Genomic DNA, 23714 nt, shown 5'->3' with positions numbered 1-23714 from the left:
ACTTCTAAAGCACACATTAATGCCTAATTCTGCATGACCATATTCTACATCCCTTAATCTTACTCAACACCTAAACTTAACAACTACCTTACTAACTATTAAAGGATTTTATTGAGGCAAAAGTCATAGTTAATAGCTGGACCCTAATCTAAAGTGTGAGCCAATTTTCTCTTGGGGGTAAAATATTCCATTAAGGTTACAGAAACTTTTGAAAGGGATGCAACTATTTGAGAGCACAAAGACAATATAAATCCTCAAAGATCAAGCCCAAGCATATTCTCAGATTTCTCTGAGGTTTCCACTGCGGTGAAAGACAGAGACACAGACGAGCTGCCCATTTCACTGCATTACACTACCAAAACAAATCACTCTCCCTAATTAAACTCCAGAGGCCAGAATGTTGCTGAATCACAATGAAATCTCCTCATTAATAACAGTGGTAAAACCCCAGAGGGAGTGTAGAGGTGATAACACAAGGTGAGACCGAACACGAGTGTGTCTTCGCTGATGTACCGACGTCAATTCAAGGTTGCAAATGCGCCCAAATCTCCTTAAACACTAGGGGCTGCTTTTCCAGACACAGAATGCATGTACCGGTAGTCCTTGACTGCAGCAGAAGTCATCATCAACTGTGGCCAGAAAACACCCACATTTTAGTGCTGTTTGCCAAGGCAAGCATCGATATTATGATTTCTCATAATTTGATTATGTTTAAAGCTTTGCATTAAACATTAGTAGTCTGTGACTTGTATAGAACTTTAAGCACTTCATATATAGAACTTTCAGGGATTCCCATCATGGGATCATTTTATGGATATAGTTTTAATTCATTTTAAATTTTAATGACATTTTATGAATTAAACAGCTTGTAAACATTTTTTTTTTTTAAATAACCAATAAACGTGTAAAAAAGAGTTTCCTAAGAGTGGACAATCTGTGTTACAGACATGATTAAAATCACTTCAAATAATGTGGCTTGTTGCGAAGACATGCGCTGTTGTTACTATTTAAAGCAATCAGAGATGTGGAAACTAAGGCAGAAGTAAAACTAGCTAGACGTTTTTTAAAAAAATCTGCTTTTACTACGGGTTTTGCTGCAGTTAAATTTTTCAGTTTTTATCTTCAGCCAATTTGTCCGCTCCACTTCAGATCAATAAAACAGTTTCCATGGTGACTTGTAAGTAGAGAAAGTTGTTGATGGAACAGTGTGGCGCTGCTATGAGCAGACTAACACAGCTTTAGATTCCTCCAAACCCAGAGACTGTATTGGCTAGCTGTCATTCACAAGGAAAGAGACACAGGAAGCACTGGACTGAAAGAGCGCCGTCCGCCCGACCCTGTCAATCAAACAGCAGCCGACATCAGGTGATGCGAGTCAACAGCTGCCGCGTCAGCTCAAACACACACACACAACAAAAATCAGCCATCTTGGAAAGCCTCTGACAGTCGGCCCATTTCACAGTCGGCTGGCAGCGCTAATGGCTTTTTTCAGCCCGCAAAGAGCCACAACTCAATCATCTCCTACGAGAGAGGGACAAACACGGGGAGGAGATGATGAAAAGGCGCAGACAGGCGGACAGCAGCTTTTCCTCTGAGACGCAATGAGATAAATGTTATTTTTCTTCAGAACAATTGAAAATTGGACATTGAATCATTTATTTGTTTGAGAAAATTAACGAAAATTAACAGTGGGAAGTTATTTATGTCTGGTGGTCACTATGGAGTAAGACTCTGCATGTAGCTTTTATGAACGTATCTGCATGACTTACATTTTATAAGGGATTGAGTGCCATTTAATTATTCATTAAATACACAATGCAGTAGTGACCTAGAAACATAATATTTCTTAAATACATATATTTCTATAATATTTCTTCTTTAGCCTTCTATAAATCATTCATTCATTCATTCATTCATTCATTCATTCATTCATTCATTCATTCATTCATTCATTCATTCATTCATTCATTCATTCATTCATATATATATATATATATATATATATATATATTTTTTTTTTTTTTATTATTATTTATATTTATACCCATATATATATACCCATATATATATATATGGTTCAATGACGTGACGGGTAATTTTTTTGTCCAAAGGCCTTAATAATAATAAAAAAACAAAGTATGTAAGGTAGTACAACTTGATCTCTATTACTGAATCCAAAAGGTTTTAATTATATTTTACTACATATAAAGGTATTTTAAAGATTTTGAAGTGTCAGAAGGTCATTCGGTAAAACCGATATAGTAAATATTTAAATGGAATAATATTGTTTTTAATAACTAAAGGAACTACAATAATACAAATATAAAGCAGATAAAGCTCTTTTTTTTACATTTCCCCTTTTCTCCTTTCCCTGTGCAATGTTTTACTTGAATATGTGGGAGTGTTTAGAGTAGTCCAATAAATGATCACATTTATGAGATCAGTGATAATTGTATTTAATATTTCTTCTGTGGTACACACTATATACTATCTCAACATCAATGTCAAATCAGTTTTTAACTTTCAAATCAGTGGTTAAACCGAATGACTTTTTTGGTGACAAATTTTTTCCATCATGTAAAAAATGACCAAAAACAGTGTTAATTGATTGTACAAACCACAAAATCTTATTGTTAACACCTAGGTAAGCTAAAAAATGGTTTCAAATATAGTTATATCTCCATTCTATTTTTTTTACACTTTTAAAAACCTTATTCGTCAATGACCCACATATACATATATATATATATATATATATAATTAAATTTTGTATGTAAATTATGACGTATTATGACCACTCGCGCACCAGCGAGTATATACTTAACTCACCAGCGTGCTACAATAGTGAGATAAGATTTGCACAAGCCAACACTGATGATAAATGTGTAAATTATTTTAAATCTATTGAGAATTTGCTGCTTTAAAACAAAGGGAGAATGTCAAACAATCTAAAACAGCCACTAAAACTAAAAAAGACTGATGAAAAGAGCAGAAAACATCATCCTGCACCACCATAAATTAGAAAGCTTTTTATACTCATGACCACCTTTACTAGAGTTTATCACATTTTATTGTTTTTATTGTGGTAAATTTTGACTTAACTTGTAGAATTTATAATAGATTAGCCTATTTGTTAATGGAACAGATTTTTCAATAAAGATTTACTTTACAACTGTGGCATGTTGTGTATATATAGTTTCTGAATGTGTAGTGTTGTAGAAAAATTGATATTTTACTTTTTTTTCCATTCACTTTCTTAGACATTGTGTGGTTTTAAGCATTCGTTTCTCTTCTGGAATTGATGTATGTTTATGCACCTGCCGTAAGCAAGACACACACAGTAAGACAAATGATTAAGAACCTTTACCTCTTTAGGTATGGAAGATAATTTAGCCTAGGGGGGTTAGAGGGGTCTTTCTATTCTAAATCAGCTAGATTTGGCCATGCTGGGCGAGTGGAAAACTACAGAGGAAAGACCTTGAAGAAGGAGTATAAGAAGGGGATTTCCTGTGCTGGGTGTCAGGTCTTGCTCACGTCACTGGGTAGCTGCTGTGATTCTGTGACTAAGCCTCTTGCAAGAGAATAAATATCTTTTAAAATACAATTTGATTCTTGGTGTCTCTTATGCAGTGATGATGATTGTTTAATTATTGTTTTTGCCACAACAGTAGGTAGCTATTTTTCATTACAAACGAAAAAAGGAAGAAAAAAAGTTAACATTGGCCGCAGCATGGTAATGAGGAGCCATCGATGGTCTTAACTGTAATTATGTCCTTATTGTAACAAATGCAGCCTTATTGTTAAACAATTACAAGACCTATGCCACTTTTTAGGCCAAGTAATTTTCATTATAAGAAAATGTTAAATAAAGTTAGTTAGACCCCATGGCACCTTGATTTAAAAATTAGGTGCTTGAATAAAATAAGATACATTAGTATGCTATGTAAACAAGTAAATGTTAAGTAGGCTATTACTTTAATGCAGTTATGTACATAAATAAACAAATAAATTAATCTCATGAGGGAGCATGTCCCGGGACCCTGCTAAACGGTTCACACTTCAATCCCCCCCAATGTTCAAACCAAAACTTTGCCCTTGACTACAGTACATGTCATCGCAAACATCTAGCTATTGAGTCGGACACGCTGTTAGCAAAGTAAAAAAAAAAAAAAGAAGAAGTGAAGAAAGAGTGTTAAAGCAATTTTACAAACTCTGACAGTTTAAACCACCCCAAAGACCAAGTTGCCATTTCCAATTGCTGAAAAAACTCTTGGAGGAGAAGCAATGTATTTTAGCTGCCTCTGAGGAGAGAAACAACAACACACTCACAGCCCAATGGATCTCCACCAGCCTCTGTCTGGAAGGGGAAATGGGATTTTGCTTTATTACTATAGAGTTCTCCACACAATAATGGCTTTTCACCCCACTGTCACCTTCCTGGTCACGTACACTACAGCTAAATTCAGTTCACCTTTTAGTGCTTAATCCTGTTCGGCGCACACACAGTTCAGTCATTTACAAAAATTCTACGCAGTGTGTATGGAACTGAACTGAACAACTAGTTGTTAATGGCGTACAACGAGAGATATTAGAAAATGACAAACGAAGGAGAGATACAGCTGTGATGCATGTTAAAATACGTATTTTAATGTGGATCAGAGATGTATCTCTCGTCTGTATGTGCGGTGCAAGAAATCAGAGATGGTCCTCACTGCAGAACATGAAATCCAGGGGGAGGAGTCGGATCCAGATCCAACTCCTCCCACCTTACATATACCTAAACCTACCCATCTCCACCCCCTGATCCCTAAATCCACCCCTAAACCTACCCATCTCCACCCCTTAATCCCTAAACCCACCCCTAAACCTACCCATCTCCACCCCTTAATCCCTAAACCCACCCCTAAACCTACCCATCTCCACCCCTTAATCCCTAAACCCACCCCTAAACCTACCAATCTCCACCCCTTAATCCCTAAACCCACCCCTAAACCTACCCATCTCCACCCCTTAATCCCTAAACCCACCCCTAAACCTACCCATCTCCACCCCTTAATCCCTAAACCCACCCCTAAACCTACCAATCTCCACCCCTTAATCCCTAAACCCACCCCTAAACCTACCCATCTCCACCCCTTAATCCCTAAACCCACCCCTAAACCTACCAATCTCCACCCCTTAATCCCTAAACCCACCCCTAAACCTACCCATCTCCACCCCTTAATCCCTAAACCCACCCCTAAACCTACCAATCTCCACCCCTTAATCCCTAAACCCACCCCTAAACCTACCCATCTCCACCCCTTAATCCCTAAACCCACCCCTAAACCTACCAATCTCCACCCCTTATATCTGGATCCAACTCCGCCCCCTGGATCTCGTGTACTGCATTGAGGTGCTACTGAGAAATCACAGGGAAAGTGGTACGCGCCTCGACTCATTTGTGTTGCCAGATCTTGAAAGAAAATCAGTGAACAAGAACAAGCTCATTAAAAACAAACAAAAAATGCTTTATGCTGAAAATAAGACTGAAATATCGTGACCCACCTCTGCTCAATTTAATAACTCCATAAACTCGGCCGATGTATGAGCCAAGCTTAAACAACAAGCCCAAAAACGCTTATATGGCAACACTGTGAGCGCGCTCTGTGAAGCAGCCTTTAAGCATTAACAAAACACAGTGCCTCCGTCGACTGTGCTTTAGTTAAAATAGCTGAACACAACGAGTCTATTGTAACTGTAATATTACTTTAGTCAGAATAGCGGATACCAATCATGCAAGACGCCAGAACGTTGCTATGGTTACCATGGTGTCAATCATCGCAGTTTCAGGAGTGAGTCACGTTCCGCACACACACGGAACGATAATTTAGAGGACTCACTGCCGCATTAAAATCAACCCTCTACGGACACACCGAAGCTCAAATTAAACAGTGCTTTTCAGGTTTTACAGGGAGATCTAACTGTATTTAGATACAGATTAGGTACAGAAATTGAATAAAGTAGCCAATTCAAATGTGAAATAACACTGCATAGTCTTCACAGTGTAAATTAAATATAGATGAAACCAAAAAGACATTTTGGCATAACTTTGTTTGAAATTGTCCGTTCCAGCGCAAGACGACGTGAAAGAGCTTAATTTAGTCTTCACGTGATGTCAAATGCAGTATTCTATGGGCGTGCTTCGGATGTGCACAACACGGGCGAGTTATCTTTCGCGTCTTCTTGTTCTTCAATGTTTAAATTGGCAAGGCTTAAAAACACATGCAAATGATCAACTTTCAGGACTACGCAGCACTGGTCCCACTGGGGGACAATGACAGTTTTGTCAATGAGCCCTGCATCTGCTCTCTCTCTTTCTCTCACGGTGAGTACGTGTGTGTGAGAGAAAGCGACAAAGGGGGCTAATTAAATACATATTTTAGTAACCTCTTTTGGTCGCATGTGCGAGTGATTTACTCCTTTGTAGAGGGTTGTAAATCCGGTTGTCACTCCTGAAACTTTACAGTGTGTACGTGGCCCCTGACATCAGTGTTTTCGGGGGGGGTTTGCATGTTTGCACGAGTTGCATGACAGTAATATAACTGTGAGCTTAACTGTGGCTACTCAAGTGGAACTAGTGGAGTAGCATCACAATATATTTTGTAAAAGGCCTCAATGGAGCCTGTAGCCATCAAAGATAAGGAACCATAACGGCTACCTGAGCGCCAGTTCAGGGACTGAATTTGATCTGTAACGTCTTAGTCTTGTCACTTTGAACTGCTGTTCTAGGTTCTCAGATGTCTTACTTCCACATTGGCACCTTTAACCCCATGAGACATTCTGGATAATTGCCTGTTTAAAAAGGACAACAGAGCTGTCAATCAAACATCACTTACCCAAGCACTTGTAGGGGACCACGATGTGAGCGTGTCCCTTACACTGTTTCTTGTCCTTCTTGCACCAGTTCTCGATCTTGACTGGCTGGTTGGCTTCCACCACATTTGTGATTTGCAGCTCAGGGTACATCTAAAGGGAAGAGACCAGAGAGATTCAGTCTGAACTGTAAGCGCAGATCCATGCTTCACAATCTCCTGACGCCATCTGCTCATGTATTGGAACTAACTCAAGATTCACTCTCTCCTGAAATCCATTAAAAGGACATCGATGAAAACCTAATCACAAAATGTAAAGGGAGGGTATTGCTTTTTTGCAGCCAGCCATATGACAGATTTGACATTTTTAACCAAATGGTGTTTTTTTAATATAGCTTTGGGAAATGGATCTTTTAGTGTACAGTGTTTGGAGGCTTATTCCTTTCATAAATAAGCAGCAACAGCAATAATATACAACCCAATGACTGAAGATAGTATGTAAATATAGTTAAAAACATTTTCCATTTGTATTTTTTTGTTGTTGTAATAAGTCTTATCTGCTCACCAAGGCTGCATTTACTTGATAAAAAATTCAGTAAATGCAGTAATTTTCTGAAATACTAGAGTTCAAAATAATTGTTTTCTATTTTAATATTTTCATGCGATGGCAAAGTAAAATTTTTAGCATCATTACTGCAGTCTTCAGCGTCACATGATCCTTCAGAAGTTCTAATATGCAAATTTGCTCCTCAAGAAACATTTCTTATTATTATGAATGGTGTAAAGAGTTTTTGCTGCCTAATAATTTCATGGAAACGGTGCTATAATTTTTTAGGATTCTTCGATAAATAGAAAATTCTAAAGAACAGCATTTTATTTTTCCAAAACAAAAATATTTTGTTTTTACTGTCACGTTTGATCAATTTAATGCATCTTTGCAGAATAAAAGTGTTCATTTCATATTAAAAAATATCTTACTGACCCCAAAACTTTTTAACAGTAATGTAATTTATAATATTATAATTTAATAAATATTAAAAAGTTAATTTAACCCAACCCAATCCATGCATTTCCAAGTGAAACGTGATATAAGGGAATATTTTATCAATCAGCAACTGATTATATTGTAAAAAATTGGATGCTCAAAGAGATTGTAAGGACTGAACCAGAAACCTTATCGCACCTTATCAAGAAGTTTGAGAAAAACAATGCCAGCTAAATGGCAATGTTTTGAATAGACATATTTATGATTTTACCTCCTGACAGTATTGCAACACTCCTTCTTTGGTTCCGACGCAGGTTTTGGATCCAGAAGGGTCCGGTTCCCAGCGGCCAGTCTGGATGTTAATGTGCATGTTGAGTTTGCCACAAAACATGGCGACCTGCGGCTCTGCAACAGCAAATCCTGTACCTGCATTAGCTGCCAGTGCCTGGGGAGCAGACGGGAGGAAAGGTGAGAGAAAGAATAAGAGGGGTAAGTTCAATGGACACTCTTATTACAGGCCAATAAAAGTTGAGCAGGTTCAGACCAGCCATAATACACTCATGGGGGCCTAAACATCACACATGAGTTTTCTTATAACGTCTTAAATGTCACTTCCCCAGAGACAAAGGAGAAAAAACAATATATTTTTTCACATTCTGGCTATTAATAGTCAGTTGAGGATTCCATTCTCACATATGAAAGTAATAAAATAAATAAATAAATAAAATAAAAACTTTCTTCATTATATTCGGTCCATTTTCCCAGAAAACTATTTTTTTTTTAAATGCGTATATCTGCCAAAATGTTATATATACTTTTTTCAAAATGTTCCCTTGCATATGGCCACAAAACAAACCAACATGAAATTTGTTCCCATCCCATCTGTCTATTCTCATAAAGAAAGATCTTACCTAGAGTCAGCAGAAAAAAAACATAATGATGACAAATTGAAGCAGACATTATCTCTAGAGGCATATTCCTTGTGCTCTGGGGTTATCGTTTGCCATATCAAACGGATTTGAATTTGATTTAGTTTATACATGCTTGATCGCATTGAGAGTTTGTCTGTCCCATCCATGCTTGTTCTCAGCACACATTCATGCCTCAAAACACACACTGTGACCTTCCTGATGACTCTCTGAATCGCTCAACACACTCCAGGGACAAAACGAAGATGTCCGACAGCCTCTTAACGCATCATTTCCTGCCGATGGCTGAGGTTGATGATGCCCACTTCACTGCACAACTCATAGCAGTAGAACCGCCGCTAAACATTTACTAACCAGAGGTCAGGTAACAGCAAAAAGTCCCTGACGGCTGGGGTTTTCGCTCGGTATCTAGGATGTTTTTGCATTGGTAAACAGGTTTGTCTGTCATGTTTGCCATTAAGGTCACAGAAGGTGAGATTTTTGAATTTCATAACCAAAAAAAAAGCCCTAAACCTGGTTTCACTAGATCAAGCAAAATCCCCCACCTCCGTGAAACGAGTGAAGTTTCCCTCCTCTCACCCCTTTTTGTCCTTCCTGTAGATAGGAGACACTTTCGTTTACATTACCATGTTCTTCCTCTTTTCCTGAAACGGGAAGCAGCTACACCCGGCCTGTCATTAAAGGTCTACACAAACATCTCTCAACTATGATGAAAGTTTAAGATTCATTCTGGGTGACCGTAAGATTACACTTCTAAAATGTTAACAAACTGGAGTAATCACGGGGCAATTAAAAGAGGCGTTTGCATTTTCCCCAAACCTTGTGTTCTTTCTTGGCCGCCTAAAGATCGACGCAGCCTGGAGAAGTGCGGGGGGTCGGGTCACGGCCCAGACATGTTGAACTTTGTGTGAAGATGCCAAACAAAGTGAGTTGATCGCTGTGTTGAGACATGCTACTCAAACACATTTGTGTGTGTATTTATGGGGTGGATATAATTATAATGTTTTTGAAAGAAAGTCTGTTCTCACCAAGGCTGCATTTATTTGATTAAAGTGAAATATTATTACAGTTTAAAATGTAATTTAATCCTGTGATGCAAAGCTGAATTTTCAGCATCATTATTCCAGTCTTCAGTGTCACATGATCCTTCAGAAATCATTCTTATATGCTGATTTACTGGTCAAAATAAAATAAAAATGACTAAAAATATATATATATAAAAAAATGTAAATAAAGTTAACAAAAATTTTATATATATATATATAAAAAAAAAAAATATATATATATATATATATATATATATATATATATATATATATATATATATATATATAGTAATAATTGTGTAGTATAGTAATATTATTAGTAACACAAATTATAATAAAAATGAACCTTGAAAATACAATTAAAATAAAAGATTACCACAATAACCTCAACCGTTCAAGTAACTAGTTTATAAATCAGTGTAACATTAAGACTTTCAGTAAGCCAAAAGTTCAGTAAATGGGCGGATCATCCTAGCTTTAAAATGGAAAGAAGTGTGGAAAGAGAGAGGAAAGGAAAAGCAAAGGATTAGTATGGAGAGAGAGTAACAACATTGTAAAACAGCTAAGAGGAGGGCGAGGACAGCCCAGTAAACCACACACAGTCAAACGACAGACTTGACAGCTTCATCTTTCCTCCACAACACCGTTCATCCACACCTCCCTGCCTCATTCCTTCCACTCGGAAAACTCTCTGCTCCGAAGTCACGCAAATCCCAGTTACTTTTCAATCTCTCCCCAACAAACACCAACCTCAATTCTGGTGTGTAATGGACAATCCAATCAACTAATGACCACGATGGATAAAATCAAGACCCATCACATATTTTTTCCAGCTGAATTTCCTGTTCCACCTGGTTAAATGAAAAATGGGTTGTGAAAGATGCTTTAATTAATGAAGCCCTGTAAAATTAAGCTGATCAAAAGCATTTCTTAGCAGTATGTGTACCCTCAGTGCTGTCCTTCAGTGGGGTAACTGAGAGATAACCCAGATAAATCCCTATAAATCATGACTATGCAAAACTATCACAAAAATGGATTACACATAATAAATGGAAACATTAGTCACAGTAGATGATTTGAAGTCTTGACAGTAATAGGCTTGAAATAAGGCAGTGAATTTATTACAAAAGCGGCACTTTGATGGCTGGTGATGCTTCAAATGGGATGACTTTAGAGGTGAAACTTCTTTAACAGAGTGAAAACTTGCGTCTTAAAATTCATACCTTAAAATAGGGTTGTTTATAGGAGGGTTTTTGTCATCAATACTGCAGTTTGATGAATATCATGAATACAAAATATACACATGCGCATTCTAAAACGTAACCCTTTAATCAATAATTAAGAATTTTAAAGTATTGACAAGTAAAAAAAAAAAAAAAAAAATGTTAAAGCTACAAAAGAATATGCATACATAATTATTAATACTATTAAATTATACTATTAAATGATAAAGAAAATATTAAAGCATTAAAGCTATAAGAATAGTATATGCTACTACCATTACAATTTTACATATACAAATTTATTATTTATAAATTCTTTAAAAAAAAAAAAAAAAAAAAAATGTAAAGCTACAAAATAGCATTTATACTCCAAACATACATAAATACATTTTATTATTATGTAATAATAATTTAAATATTTTAAAATTAAATATTAATTTTTTAGTCAACTTTTGGATGACTTTGCAACCCTTGCCTGTTTTCTCATTTCTCATTCTTTCTTTGGAAACATCAGCCTGAGGCACATTTGTAATGTTATGGCTGCTGAACACTGCGACAGGACACAACAGGGAAGCAAAAGAGATGAAATAGAGACAGAATACAGAATCCGGGTGCCTGTTTTCACCAGGAGGGAGAGAGACGGGGCAGGAGATCAGAAAAGGAGGACAGAGGTGATGGAACAGACAGAAAGAAAAGGGGCCAGTAACAATGACCAGTGAGAGCAAAAATACTCCAGCTTTAAGTGCAAGAGCAGCAGTAAGTGGAAGATGGCAAGCGGCAGTCCATTTCAACGGCACTTAAACTTTGACTGACACACACACACACTCAAAAGTAGTGGATGAAGCCTCTCGGGAAGAATCAGAATCAGTGCGAAAGCAAATGTACCCATGAGAAGGTAGCATGCTAACGTGTCCTAATCTCCAATGTGCTGAAGGCATAAAATTTACTTTAGAGTAGACGCACAAGCTTGCACACACACACACACACACACACACACACACACACACACACACACACACACACACACACACACACACACACACACACACACGTAGCCACTGTGTTCAGAACTGGAAGAGGAAGCAAGCAATGGGCCGGATTCCTGGAATGAAACATGGGGACGCTAATGAGAGAGAGATTTGGATATTGGCGTCACTAGTGAACAAACACGAACAACAGAGACCTTGTGTGAAAATGAGTCTCTCATTCCAGCAAAACTGACCTCATTCAGCACAAGCACACTCTCCTAGTTTCGTTTCTTCTCTCTTCCCCCTTTATATTTGCTAATAGTTCAGACACACACTTTCACAATAAATCCTGCCGGCCCTGTACGGAAACGTAGCAGACGAGCTTCCTGTGGCTCTGGTCATTCTGTGTTACTGCTGCTACTCACACAGACATGAGAAAACACTCCCTATCCGACTATATCCCGTAGCGCAGGACACAACCGCATGTTAAATATCACTATAAAGAGAGAGAAGTCTCCGTCTGCCAAAATAAGAGGGATTCCGTTACTATATTTTATTACCAAGATTAATTTTTGGTTAAATTAACCTTTTTTAAATGTATTTATTTATTCCTAATACAGTAGGAAATATCAGTTTACATTCTCAAATATCCCTTTTGCCATTAATTATAATAATCCAGTGAGATTTTTGTATGCACAAGGAGTCTGACAGCAGTCGGTGTGATCTGATCTCACCATCGTAGAGTCCGTCTGGGATTACATGAAGAAACCGACTATATCCAGAAGAACTGCGGGAACGTCTTCAAAACACTTGAAGAAACGTTCCTGACTCTATAATGGTGAGATCAGATCATACCGGCTGTTGTCAGACTCCTTGAGCAAAATGAGCACACAGAAATCTCACTGGATTATTAAAATTAAATGGCAAAAGGAATGTTTGGAATGTAAACTAATATTTCCTACTGACACACTACAGAAAAATATATAAAAATACTAACGTGCCTAAGACTTTTTCACAGTACTGTATATATGCGTGTGTGTGATTATCATATGTAGTGTTTAATATTTCTGGCATACAAGATTAATATATAAATAAAATAAATAAAAATAAACATGATTAATAATATAATCTGATTTTAATTAATTTATAATCATTTAAATTCATTATACTTTTTGCATTTTATTTAATTAGTTTAATATGTGTCTTATTCAAACATTTCTTTAATTTCATTTCTGTTTTATTTGATAATAATACTAATGTTATTTTTACAATACTAAACAGAAAGAGCCATTAAGATCTGCCATAAAAACAAACCAGAGCCATGTTACAGCATGAAGCAGGATTTACATCCCCCTGTAAACATCTTTACTGCAAAGGGGCAGATCATATATCACAAAACTACCCAAAGTGTCTCATCACTACAGAAACAGACATAAAGCCTCACTACACCAAAACAGTTTCAATTCATGTGCTGAAGATCATTTTTTTAAATGATGAATTAATAACATTTGAATGAGTCCTTGATATTTCATTAACCTGATGAAACAGCTTTGTAATGACTGCTTTAGCCATGGCTATATTCATAATATAGAACATATAGGTACTTCATTGCTTAAATATTTAATTATTAGTGACCTCGCACAGCTATATAAAGAGCTATTTAATGGTATCACACACACACACGTATGGTTCGCTATCTTTGTGGAGACTCTCCATAGACGTAATGGTTTTTATACTGTACAAACTGTATATTCTGTCCCCTTACACTAACCCTACCCATCACACACAACTTTCTGCATTTTTACATTTTCAAACAAAAACTCATTCTGTATGATTTATAAGCTTGTGAACCCATGGGTCCTCAATTTAGATACGAGTCCCCATGAGTCTGTGTGCATTCAGGTTTAAGTGCCGACCGGGATAGAAAAACATGTACACACACACACAACAGGAAAGGGCAGTTATGACAGAGCCTGATGTTTGGAAACACCCCGCAGATCCAATCCCTTGTGTGTGTGTGGCCTTTGGTTTTCTATTTTAAACTATGGGGAAAATCACCCTGCAGGCCACAAACACAGAGCCCACACCTCAGCCTGGACAGCAACTCCTAAAAACACAAACAGAGACTCTTTACGCCCAGCGCAGGAATCACATCACAGTCTAATTCAACTTTTACAATGTCTGTCCATCTGTGAGCTGCTCGTAACACGTCTGGGCACTGCAGGGGTGACGTGAAGCAGACCAAACAGTCAGTGTCGGTCTGCTCCACACAGCACAACTGTGAATTACGGTCACAATGAGCTTCTGAAATCTCTTGTAACCACAGACACCTGTTTGTGCTAATTGTGACGAGACTGTAGATGTAAAATGCACAAAACATGACTGTATTTTTAGGATGACAACAAAAAACCCTCAACCTCAGGTCTGGGCGGTAATTCTGAAAAAACATGGAACAAAAACAAAAACATGGAAAATGGCAAGATGAAAATAAGGGCTGGATGGTATGACTGTATAACTTGTGACCACAGAAATGTGTCAACAGGTAGAGATTTGCAAACAATTTATAATAAAGTTATAGGCCTATAGTTGATGCTATGCATTTTCAATACGCCACGTATTTGTTACGATATTTATTCATTTTTATTCATGTTAGTTAATAAATATACAACTGTTCATTAACAATATGAACAAATTCAACTTTTGATTCTAATAATGTATTAGTAAATGTTAAAAATAACATTAACGAAGAATAATAAATGCTTTAGGCTAGTAGTAGTAGTACTTTAGTTCAGTCTTCATACACAATTCCATAATAATTAAAGATAATTTTACATATTAACCAAAAAAGGTGTAGGCTGAAGATTTAGCTTATTTTGAGGTACCCTATTTTTCACTTTCACTATTAAACTGAATCATAAAGATTTAAAAAATAACCATGTTCATGTTAATTAAATGTTGTTAACTAATGCTAACAAAAGGAACCTCGCTGTAAAGTGCTACTGTTACTACTTTAGTGTTTATTAGTGGGCAGAACTGCTTTATGATCTTCACACATGAAAATTACTATAAAACATGGAGTAATGCAAAAATACAGAACGGGACAAGTCCCAGACAAGTCATGAGGAGGATGAACTTGCTATTAAAGGGTGTTAGGCACAAAAGCAAAAAAAGATTATATGCTGTTAACATCATAGTTGACTGCCTGGATTAACCATAAATAGGTATTACAAAGTCATTTAGTATAAAAAAATATATTTTGTTGGATTTTCATCATGATACATCAGTTGCTGTAATATACTCATGCTGTGATAAGATGTCGGACATACAGCCCACCCCTAATGAAAATCCAATCCGGTGCTGCACCAGCCTGTCACATCATTGGGATTCCCAGAATGCAATGCTTCGCGTGTGACCCTGTGAAAGAATGCTTAACCGTGGTTTAGACCGTTTAATCCACTGCTCTCATGGTCACGTGTTACAGGAACACTGTGAATACTGTACGCGTTATAAATCAGGAAGCTGACAGACAGCACAAAGCCAGACGTGAAAGACAAAACCATTTGCCTTTTCACTTTGAATATGTCCTGTTCCAAAGGTTTAGCAGTCGGTTCACATCTTCCTGACCTTTACATCAGGCTAGCTTCACATATCTGAGCAAACAGACACACTAAGTCACAAAAGACCGCCTGTTCCTACACAAATTTGAGCAAGATAAAGGTGTGTGGAGCGTCACAACTATCCCATTGTCCTGAGACTGACTTGACGTCACATTTGCAGACAAGACGGCGACATTCACTCCGCAACCTCAAATCTTTGTCAGGCTTTTAGCATGACTTTTGAAAAGCGGTTTGGTGTGAATACTGGTAATACTCCTAAACTAACTCAACACTCTGATTTAGAAAAACATAACATGGTCATCAACTGGACCTTAAGATATCTGACCCACCCAAATTGTTAAGACTGATGTTAAATTATGTTGAAAGATTGTTCACCTCTTTACGTTCCTCTGCGTCAATCCCTGAAAATCACAAACCGCTTCAGAGTTAGTTTTCAATCGGGCCGATACCACCTCGTTCAGGTGATCTTTGAGCGATTGTTTTGGTGCGGATTCAAGCATGATTGCGTGTTCATATTATATGTTATAATTTACGCACTTGAACGCAGTTGCGATAGCTTTTTCTCATTTTTTTTGCTGATCTCCCACGGCCCCCTATAGTACCTGTGTGCCCCACACTATAAGAACCACTGGCCTAAATTAACCAATACACCAACAAACACTCCAAACGAGTCAGTTGTGAAAACGAAATAAGCGATATATAGAAATAAGAGAGAGAGAGAGAGAGAGAGAGAGAGAGAGAGAGAGAGAGAGAGAGAGAGAGAGAGAGAGAGAGAGAGAGAGAGAGAGAGAGAGAGAGAGAAGGGCAGGGACAGCAGCCTAATAAACCTGCAAAAGAAAGTATTCACTCACTGCCATTGACTGAATTACTTTTGTAACTTTATAAAGATCTATATTTAATTTATACAGTAATGAATCTGCAGTATTATTTTACATTTGATTAGTTTATTCTAATTATGTACCTGAAAACTACTGTTAGACCAACAGTAACCTGAAAGAGAGAGAGCTATATGGAAAAGGGGTAACATTTTCCAATACAGTGTGAAGGCCACCAAAGCAACACAAAACCCCACTAAATCATGACGTTGGTAAAAAAGGAAGGACCTTTCGAGGATTGCGAAAAAGGTGATTGTGAAAGCATCACTTCTCCGTTCCCTTCCTCTGCTGCAGAGTGACTCAGTGCTTCTAAATCACTGCTGGAGTGAGACGTTATTACTGACCTAAAGCTGTGGAACGCACAAATAACCAGAACTCAAGAGTGTTACAGGAAAACAAAACTTCAGCTAACAAGAAACTCACTTTTCAGTAAAAATCTGAGTCAAATCAGATGGAATTATATTCAGCTACCGCAAATACACACAATCTACAGTGTCCCCCACAATATACACAAACACTTCATTGCACAGGACAACAAAATATCACAAATGTAGACACTTTTAGGTCTTAAGTGTCCAAATACATTTTAGGGCACAGAACACACATGCATGCATAAAATGCTGAGAAACCTCCATAAATCATGCCGCCGTGTCCTCTGGAACACTTGGCCAATGTCACAGGAAGTAGAGGCCGATCGCTCCAGGAGTGTGAACCCGTTCAGCGTGACGTGTGACATTCTCATGGACAGCTGAACTCATGAGAGTATGTGTGAAAGCTCCTGAGAGTGCTGGAGTGTCTCTCCCTATGGTTCATTAGCCTTCAGTCCTTCATCTCAAGAGGTCTGACAGTACACTTTTGTGCCCACACACACACACACACACGCACACACAAAAAGGGGAAAGTACAAGAGGAAAAGGTCCAGGAATACAAGCATGAAACAGTGCAAAAGCTCAACAAACCCTGGACTATATCACATGACACCTAATCTCAGCATTATCACAAAAATTAGCCCACACACACACACACACACAAAAAGGGGAAAAGTACAAGAGGAAAAGGTCCGGGAATACAAGCATGAAATGGTGCAAAGCTCAAAAAAAGCACGGACTATATCACATGACATCTAATCTCGGCATTATTCACAAAAAAATTAGCCCACACACACACATACACAACTGTGTATTACAATGATCCAATTTATCACAGGGCCACATTCACGGTTTGGGTGGAACTGTAATGACTAAAAGATTAGATTTCATTAGTTTAGAATGAAAATAGGTGTGTGTTGAATGAAGACTTGAACAACATGCTCTCTATATGTGATTGAAAGGCAGACAGAGAAAGAACAAAGAAAGATAATATATACAAAAAGATGCACTATGTTAAAAATATAGATTTTTAAGGCAAGGATGCTGCCGGTGTGGGCAACAAGTCACAGAGTCACAGAGAGAGTTCCTGTCAGAGCACAGACCCATGTGTTCGAGCACGGCTTCTGCCGACATAAGTGACGACTTGTTCAAATGTCCTCATCTCTATGGAAACACCTCAGTGGCATCTCAGCTATCCACAAACAAAGAGAGAGAGAGATCAGTACTGTGCGGATGTGCTTCTGGCAGACATCGAGAACACTGCATTTCCCCAAAGCCAAAACAACATTCAACACCTAAAATTTCCCGCACAAAAATATCCTGAAAACACACATTATGTGAACACACCCTGTTCGTGCAAACAAACCCATACAGGGAACGAAATCCCAGAAGGAATTTAGAAAATTGAATGCACTGTTGCTTTCTGAAGTTTGTAACTCATAATGCAGTTCCTGCAACTGGGCATTATTGCTTATAAAGTTGGTTTTCTCATTCACGACAACCACAGACAACTTGAAGAGAATCTTGCGCTGAAAGTTAGTTACAGTTAGTTAAAACATTTGACATATTTATAGGTAGATACCAATAACTATTGCTTTATCGTTCACTTGCTATTCTCTCCATAGCTGTCATAGAAGAGTCAAAACAGCAAACAGGGGTTTACTGTGATACTGAAGTTAATGACTTTGCTCTGAAACACACTGCTCAACGTTGTTGTTTTTTTTCATTCTCATTTCAATTCTCGCCTGCAAGGTTAGGAAAAATGACTGTGCTGTTTATAGAGAGCAGTTCAAGTGTTGAGGGGCATTCAGAGGTCAGAGGTGAAAGGGCCGCTCTCCGTCAGTCGGGTCACGCTCTTCCAGTATGCTTGGCGAGCCAGCTTTTACGAGCCTGGTGTAAAGGAGACGGCAGAGGTCAGAGAAGAGCGTAGGAGTGCAAAAGGAGCGTGTTTACCTTGCCCAGACCTCAGAAAAAGCAGGACGATAATATGGCCTGCCTCGACTCGAGGAGAAATCTCTGCACAGCAGTGCTGTCACTAGGTGTATGTCTATGAAGTCTATGAAGTAAATGTATCTAATTAGTGAAATATTAAATAAAATATAGTAACATCGGCACAGAAGCGTGAGCTTGTTGAGCGCATCCCTTTTTCACAGACATCAGTGGAAAGTTTGTAGTTCAGTCGGATATGTAAATGGAGAGAGAGAGAGAGAGAGAGAGAGAGAGAGAGAGAGAGAGAGAGAGAGAGAGAGAGAGAGAGAGAGAGAGAGAGAGAGAGAGAGAGAGAGAGAGAGAGAGAGAGAAGAGAGAGAGAGAGAGAGAGAGAGAGAGAGAGAGGGGGGCTATATTATATGCGTGCATCCTAAAGGGACAGCAGCCTAATAAACCTGCTGCTGTGCTATTAAATGACAGATGAAATATGATAGAGCAATAAAATGAACAGTGAACGCTCATCCAATACATTTTAACATGCTTAAGCATGAAAATAACTGAAGGAAATATATATTTACTGAACAAATTAAGCCAACTAATATGATTCATATTCTTTTGGTTTCTCTATTCAATACATATATATATTTTTTTTTTTTACAAATGCAGTGAAAATACAGGTATCAATATCAGTATCGGCAAGTACCAAAAATGAAAGTGTCGTATTGGACTCGTAACCCTACACCTTGTAAATTTCTTTGCTGTCTGCACTACTGTCTACATAGACAACATCCTGACATTAAAACCCAAAACAACAGCCTCGTTTTAGTTCCTTTCAAAAATGAAATATAAAAATATATCAAATAGAGTTAGTAAACCCAGCATTCAACTTTCGCACGAAACACAGAAGAATGCCACGCAAGGGACGTGATGTGACAATCTGTAACGGACTGTTTATACAGACCACACTCCACCACATAAATTAAGGTGATAATGTATAACCAGGACTTCAGTAGTTTCAACTTAAAGAAAAAAGATTTAGAAAACTTTACAGCACAAATAATAAAATATATAGCCTAAATAATACATAATTAATGCAAGGGCTTGAACAAAAGTACAAGCTTCACTTTTCAGCTTCTACATACTACCTCAGGTCACTTTAATTTTAAGAAAAAGAAAACAAACAAAAGGACAGTGCAATAAAGTGCATTTGTATGACAGAAGTAGTTGTTTTTATTTGTGTCTAAGAGAGGCTGCAGTGAAGAGAGACCAGAGCAGAAGCTCTATCCCCTCCGGCACTCACTGACATACATTTCAGACACACAGTCTCAAAAAAAACCTCTTACCTTACAACAAACACACACACTGTACACACATAGTCAGTCTTGACACGTCTCAGCACACACACAAACACAGCCTCTGGGGGACTGTCCCAGACGTCGCCAAATTACAACATTACGGCTGCCTCTTTCCCACTGCTTGATGAAGATTGAGACATTAGACTGGTGTAGAGTGGGGGTTTTTTCAAGTCGTCTATCCGAATGTGTAAAGCTGTAGCATAAATGTGTTAAAGTGGATGAATTTAAAGACAAGAAAATCTACCATTTAAAGATAACCATGATTGTCATGACCCGTCCCGTCTCTAGGATGGACATAAATGGACAGAGCGAATAAAAACAACGGAAGAGTGAGAGATGGAACAACGTCAAACGAGACCGATTCATGACTCGGGGTGTTGATCCAGAAGAGTTTAAGAGCCATTTGACAGCAGATAGTTAGAGTAGTGCCAACATGACCTGTTTAGAAACCATCGCTGTCACTACCAGACAAGACAAGACATGAAAGCAGAAAAGGGTTGAGAGAGAGAACAAAAAACAAAATCACTCAGATACATTTTTACTCTCTTAAAACTTCCCGGCCTCTGTGAAAGTCCCCCTCTCTCAGCGTGACGGTCGAGAGGACTAAAAATACCATCTCATAACGACATCCAATATACTGCAGTGAAAACACAACTCCGGCGAGCCTGCTGAACGTTTCTCTCAGATGGAAGCCGAAATTCTACAGGCGAGCAATAAAACGGAAAGCTCCACTTTAAAAGGAAACGCACCACCGGCTGCTGTCGCAAATAACAAGCGATCTTCAGCCGAATGAAAGCACTGAGGTCCGTGTCACATAATCAATGCCTGATGGATTCATTTGAATCTGCTTGTTGTCTTCAGACATCTGTTTCTTATAATGTTTTCGGGCATGCTGAGACAAAACAATCAACTCAACTGCACATAAACCAGCAAAAACCATTACAGATGTTTTAATAATCAGTGCCATTGTTTTTTGATGCTGATAACAGCAGTGATTTGCATTAAAGGGGATGTATCATTAAAAAAAAGCCTTGCCCTTTCTTTATTTATCTTTTTGATGACACAACCAACACGCATATCAACATATGACCGACTGCCTGTTTACATATCTTTACAACTTAGCCATCATAGTAATGCTGAAGTAATAAGTAAGCTAGTGATAGTGTTTAGTGTCGGGCGGTTTGTGCCATAGTCGCCTCGTCCTACTGTCGGGTGAACTGTCCCTTTAAGGGGTTTCTTGCAACCGGGCCAAGAAGATGGAGCTATTATTCCAGTACTTTTTAAAACTCATGTGCCCTTTAATTAAAAAAACTCCCCTCCCCCACTTCACATAGTCATCTCTTCTCTGAAAATAACAAACAACAATGATCTAACCATTCAAATCAATAGCCAATGGACGCAATCAGGTCTTGTTTCACTTAGAGACATATATCACAACAGAGAAGAAAGACAAATCACAACTTTCGTTTCATGCTGCCTTTAAAGATACAGAAGCAAAAACGGCCCATAAATTGTAAGGAAAAAAAAAGAAAAAAAAAAGCCATGTGTCCTCCTGAAATAAACTGGCATTGTAACAACAGAATCTGTTTTGATTGTGGGCTGCTGCCTTGTCTTTCACACACTCCTTCCACCTGCATTCCCATCCTGACAGAAAACTCTGACACAAGCATCTTCTCCCACAGTGGCGTGTGAGATTCTCATACTTTTAAATGCATGAGTGCTCTTGTTTTGTTGCTCGGCTTCCTTCTCCCGAGTGTCTCTGTGCCATGTGACAGGTTGAAACCTCTCGGCCTTCCCAATCCAGGCTTAGCAGCCACGTGTCCCTTTAGAGGATTACATTCCTGACTTCACCGCGCCAGATGTTGACGACAGAAATAGACACAACAGCACTTCTTCCCCGCAGGAGGTGACAGTGGCAAGTCCACCGCAACTAAACCAGCCTTAACATGACGGTCACCCACACTGCACTCATCACAGGCGTCAAAATCGTATGTGTTCCTTCCTCTGATCATCACCTTTTGAGTCCCTCCTTCCTCTCAGGGGTTCTTCCTTTTTCCTGTCAATCCTCACACACGCTTTCCATGTTTGGAGTCTACTGACGAGCCACACATGGCTCCAAATAATAGCAAAAAAAGTTTCATTGTTTATTTATTATGGATAGTACAAATTAACATTACGCCACAGTATTGAGCTGCAGATGGTCTCCCTTTTTAGACGACACAGTTTTTAACTAAAAACTAAAAATTGTATGCATTTTGGTCGTTAATTTACATGACAACTGCGTTTTGGAGGGGCCTGAAAACGGGTTTTTGAAAATGATACCATTATTGTCTCTGTGTAAACTACAAAAACGCAAATTTGTGAAAACTGTGATGTCATGCGCATGCGTATTACGTGTTCAGTCTATATGCACAGTGTTTCTATATAAAGTGACATCACCAACTACTGGTCTAGCAGTATAATACAGAGATTTTAGTCGTGTTTGTTTTGACAATGTTGTCATCTGTACACGAAAAACACAAAGGAATTTTTTTTCCATTTTTAGGCCCCGTTTACACGATGGGAAAACGCAGATATTTCCCTGCGTTTTGGCCTGTCATTTACACGAAAACGCCGTTTTTATCCAAGAAAACGATTCTTTCTAAAAACTCCGGCCAAAGTGGAGATTTCTGAAAACGCCGGTTATGTGTTATGTGAGCGCCCTATGTTTAGAGTTTGTTTGGCTACTATTTGATCATGGATGCTGTTAAGGTGGTACTCATTTTTACTTTTGTGCAAACGTTTTTGGCCTGTTTGCATTTGCTTCGCTGTCTGTCCTCACAAACGAATCTCGCGCCATGTCTGTTGTTTTGAAAGGAACTGGAAGTCGCTCGTGCTATTCGTTGTTGTCGATTCTGATTGGCTTGCATGGCTTTATCCTTCTCCCTACACTGCCGCCCATAGGTCTGGCATAATTATGATGTTGCTCGACGGCGTATTTATGCGGGTTGATGTAAACGACAACTTTTTTGAAAACGATGTTGTGTGCACGATGTTATTTTTGAAAACGGAGGGGGAGAAATATTCATTTCTCTAAATACCCGGCTATGTGTAAATGTGGCCTTAGTACACCATAGTCATGTAAACGTGCCATAAAAGTGAAAAATCTTTCATTATTCGCTGAAGCTCACTGAACATAGTCTGGAATGTTTTTTGGGGTTTTTTGTCCATAAAATAAAAGTCAGTGCATGGGGTCCAAGGTTGTGTTTGACCCCAATGACTTTTTATTTTATGGACATTCTTCAAAATATCTTCTTTTGTGTTCTCTAGTTCTCCTGTCCTGAAGGCACCCCAACACTGCACGTTTTCTTTGTCTCCCTAATCAAACACACCTGATTCAACTCATCAGCTCATTATCACATGGGTTAATGGGTGTTTGATTAGGGAGACAAAGAAAATGTGCAGTGTTGGGGTGCCTTCAGGACAAGTTTGGGAACCACTGCTCTAGAAGAAAGAAACACATAAAGGTGAAGAATGACATGAGGGTGAGTAAATGATGAGGGTGTATTTGTAAAAATCTACAATG

At 38.3% G+C, this 23714-nt stretch overlaps 1 protein-coding gene across 4 annotated transcripts in view; it reads right to left on the bottom strand.

The window, feature by feature from the left end:
* aplp2 (amyloid beta (A4) precursor-like protein 2) overlaps positions 1–23714 on the bottom strand; it is an 82232-nt gene that overhangs the window by 36226 nt on the left and 22292 nt on the right. For all 4 annotated transcript variants that reach the window (XM_084409860.1, XM_084409861.1, XM_084409862.1 and 1 more), the window contains exons 2-3: positions 8111–8284; positions 6879–7008 (exon numbers count right to left, since the gene is read on the bottom strand). In XM_084409860.1, the coding sequence (XP_084265986.1) occupies positions 6879–7008; positions 8111–8284 (304 nt within the window). The remainder of the gene's footprint in view (positions 1–6878; positions 7009–8110; positions 8285–23714) is intronic.

This window comes from Rutilus rutilus (assembly GCF_951802725.1).
Source record: "Rutilus rutilus genome assembly, chromosome: 5".
In the NCBI taxonomy this organism is placed as follows: domain Eukaryota; kingdom Metazoa; phylum Chordata; class Actinopteri; order Cypriniformes; family Leuciscidae; genus Rutilus; species Rutilus rutilus.
This window is presented reverse-complemented; position numbering and strand designations above follow the sequence as displayed.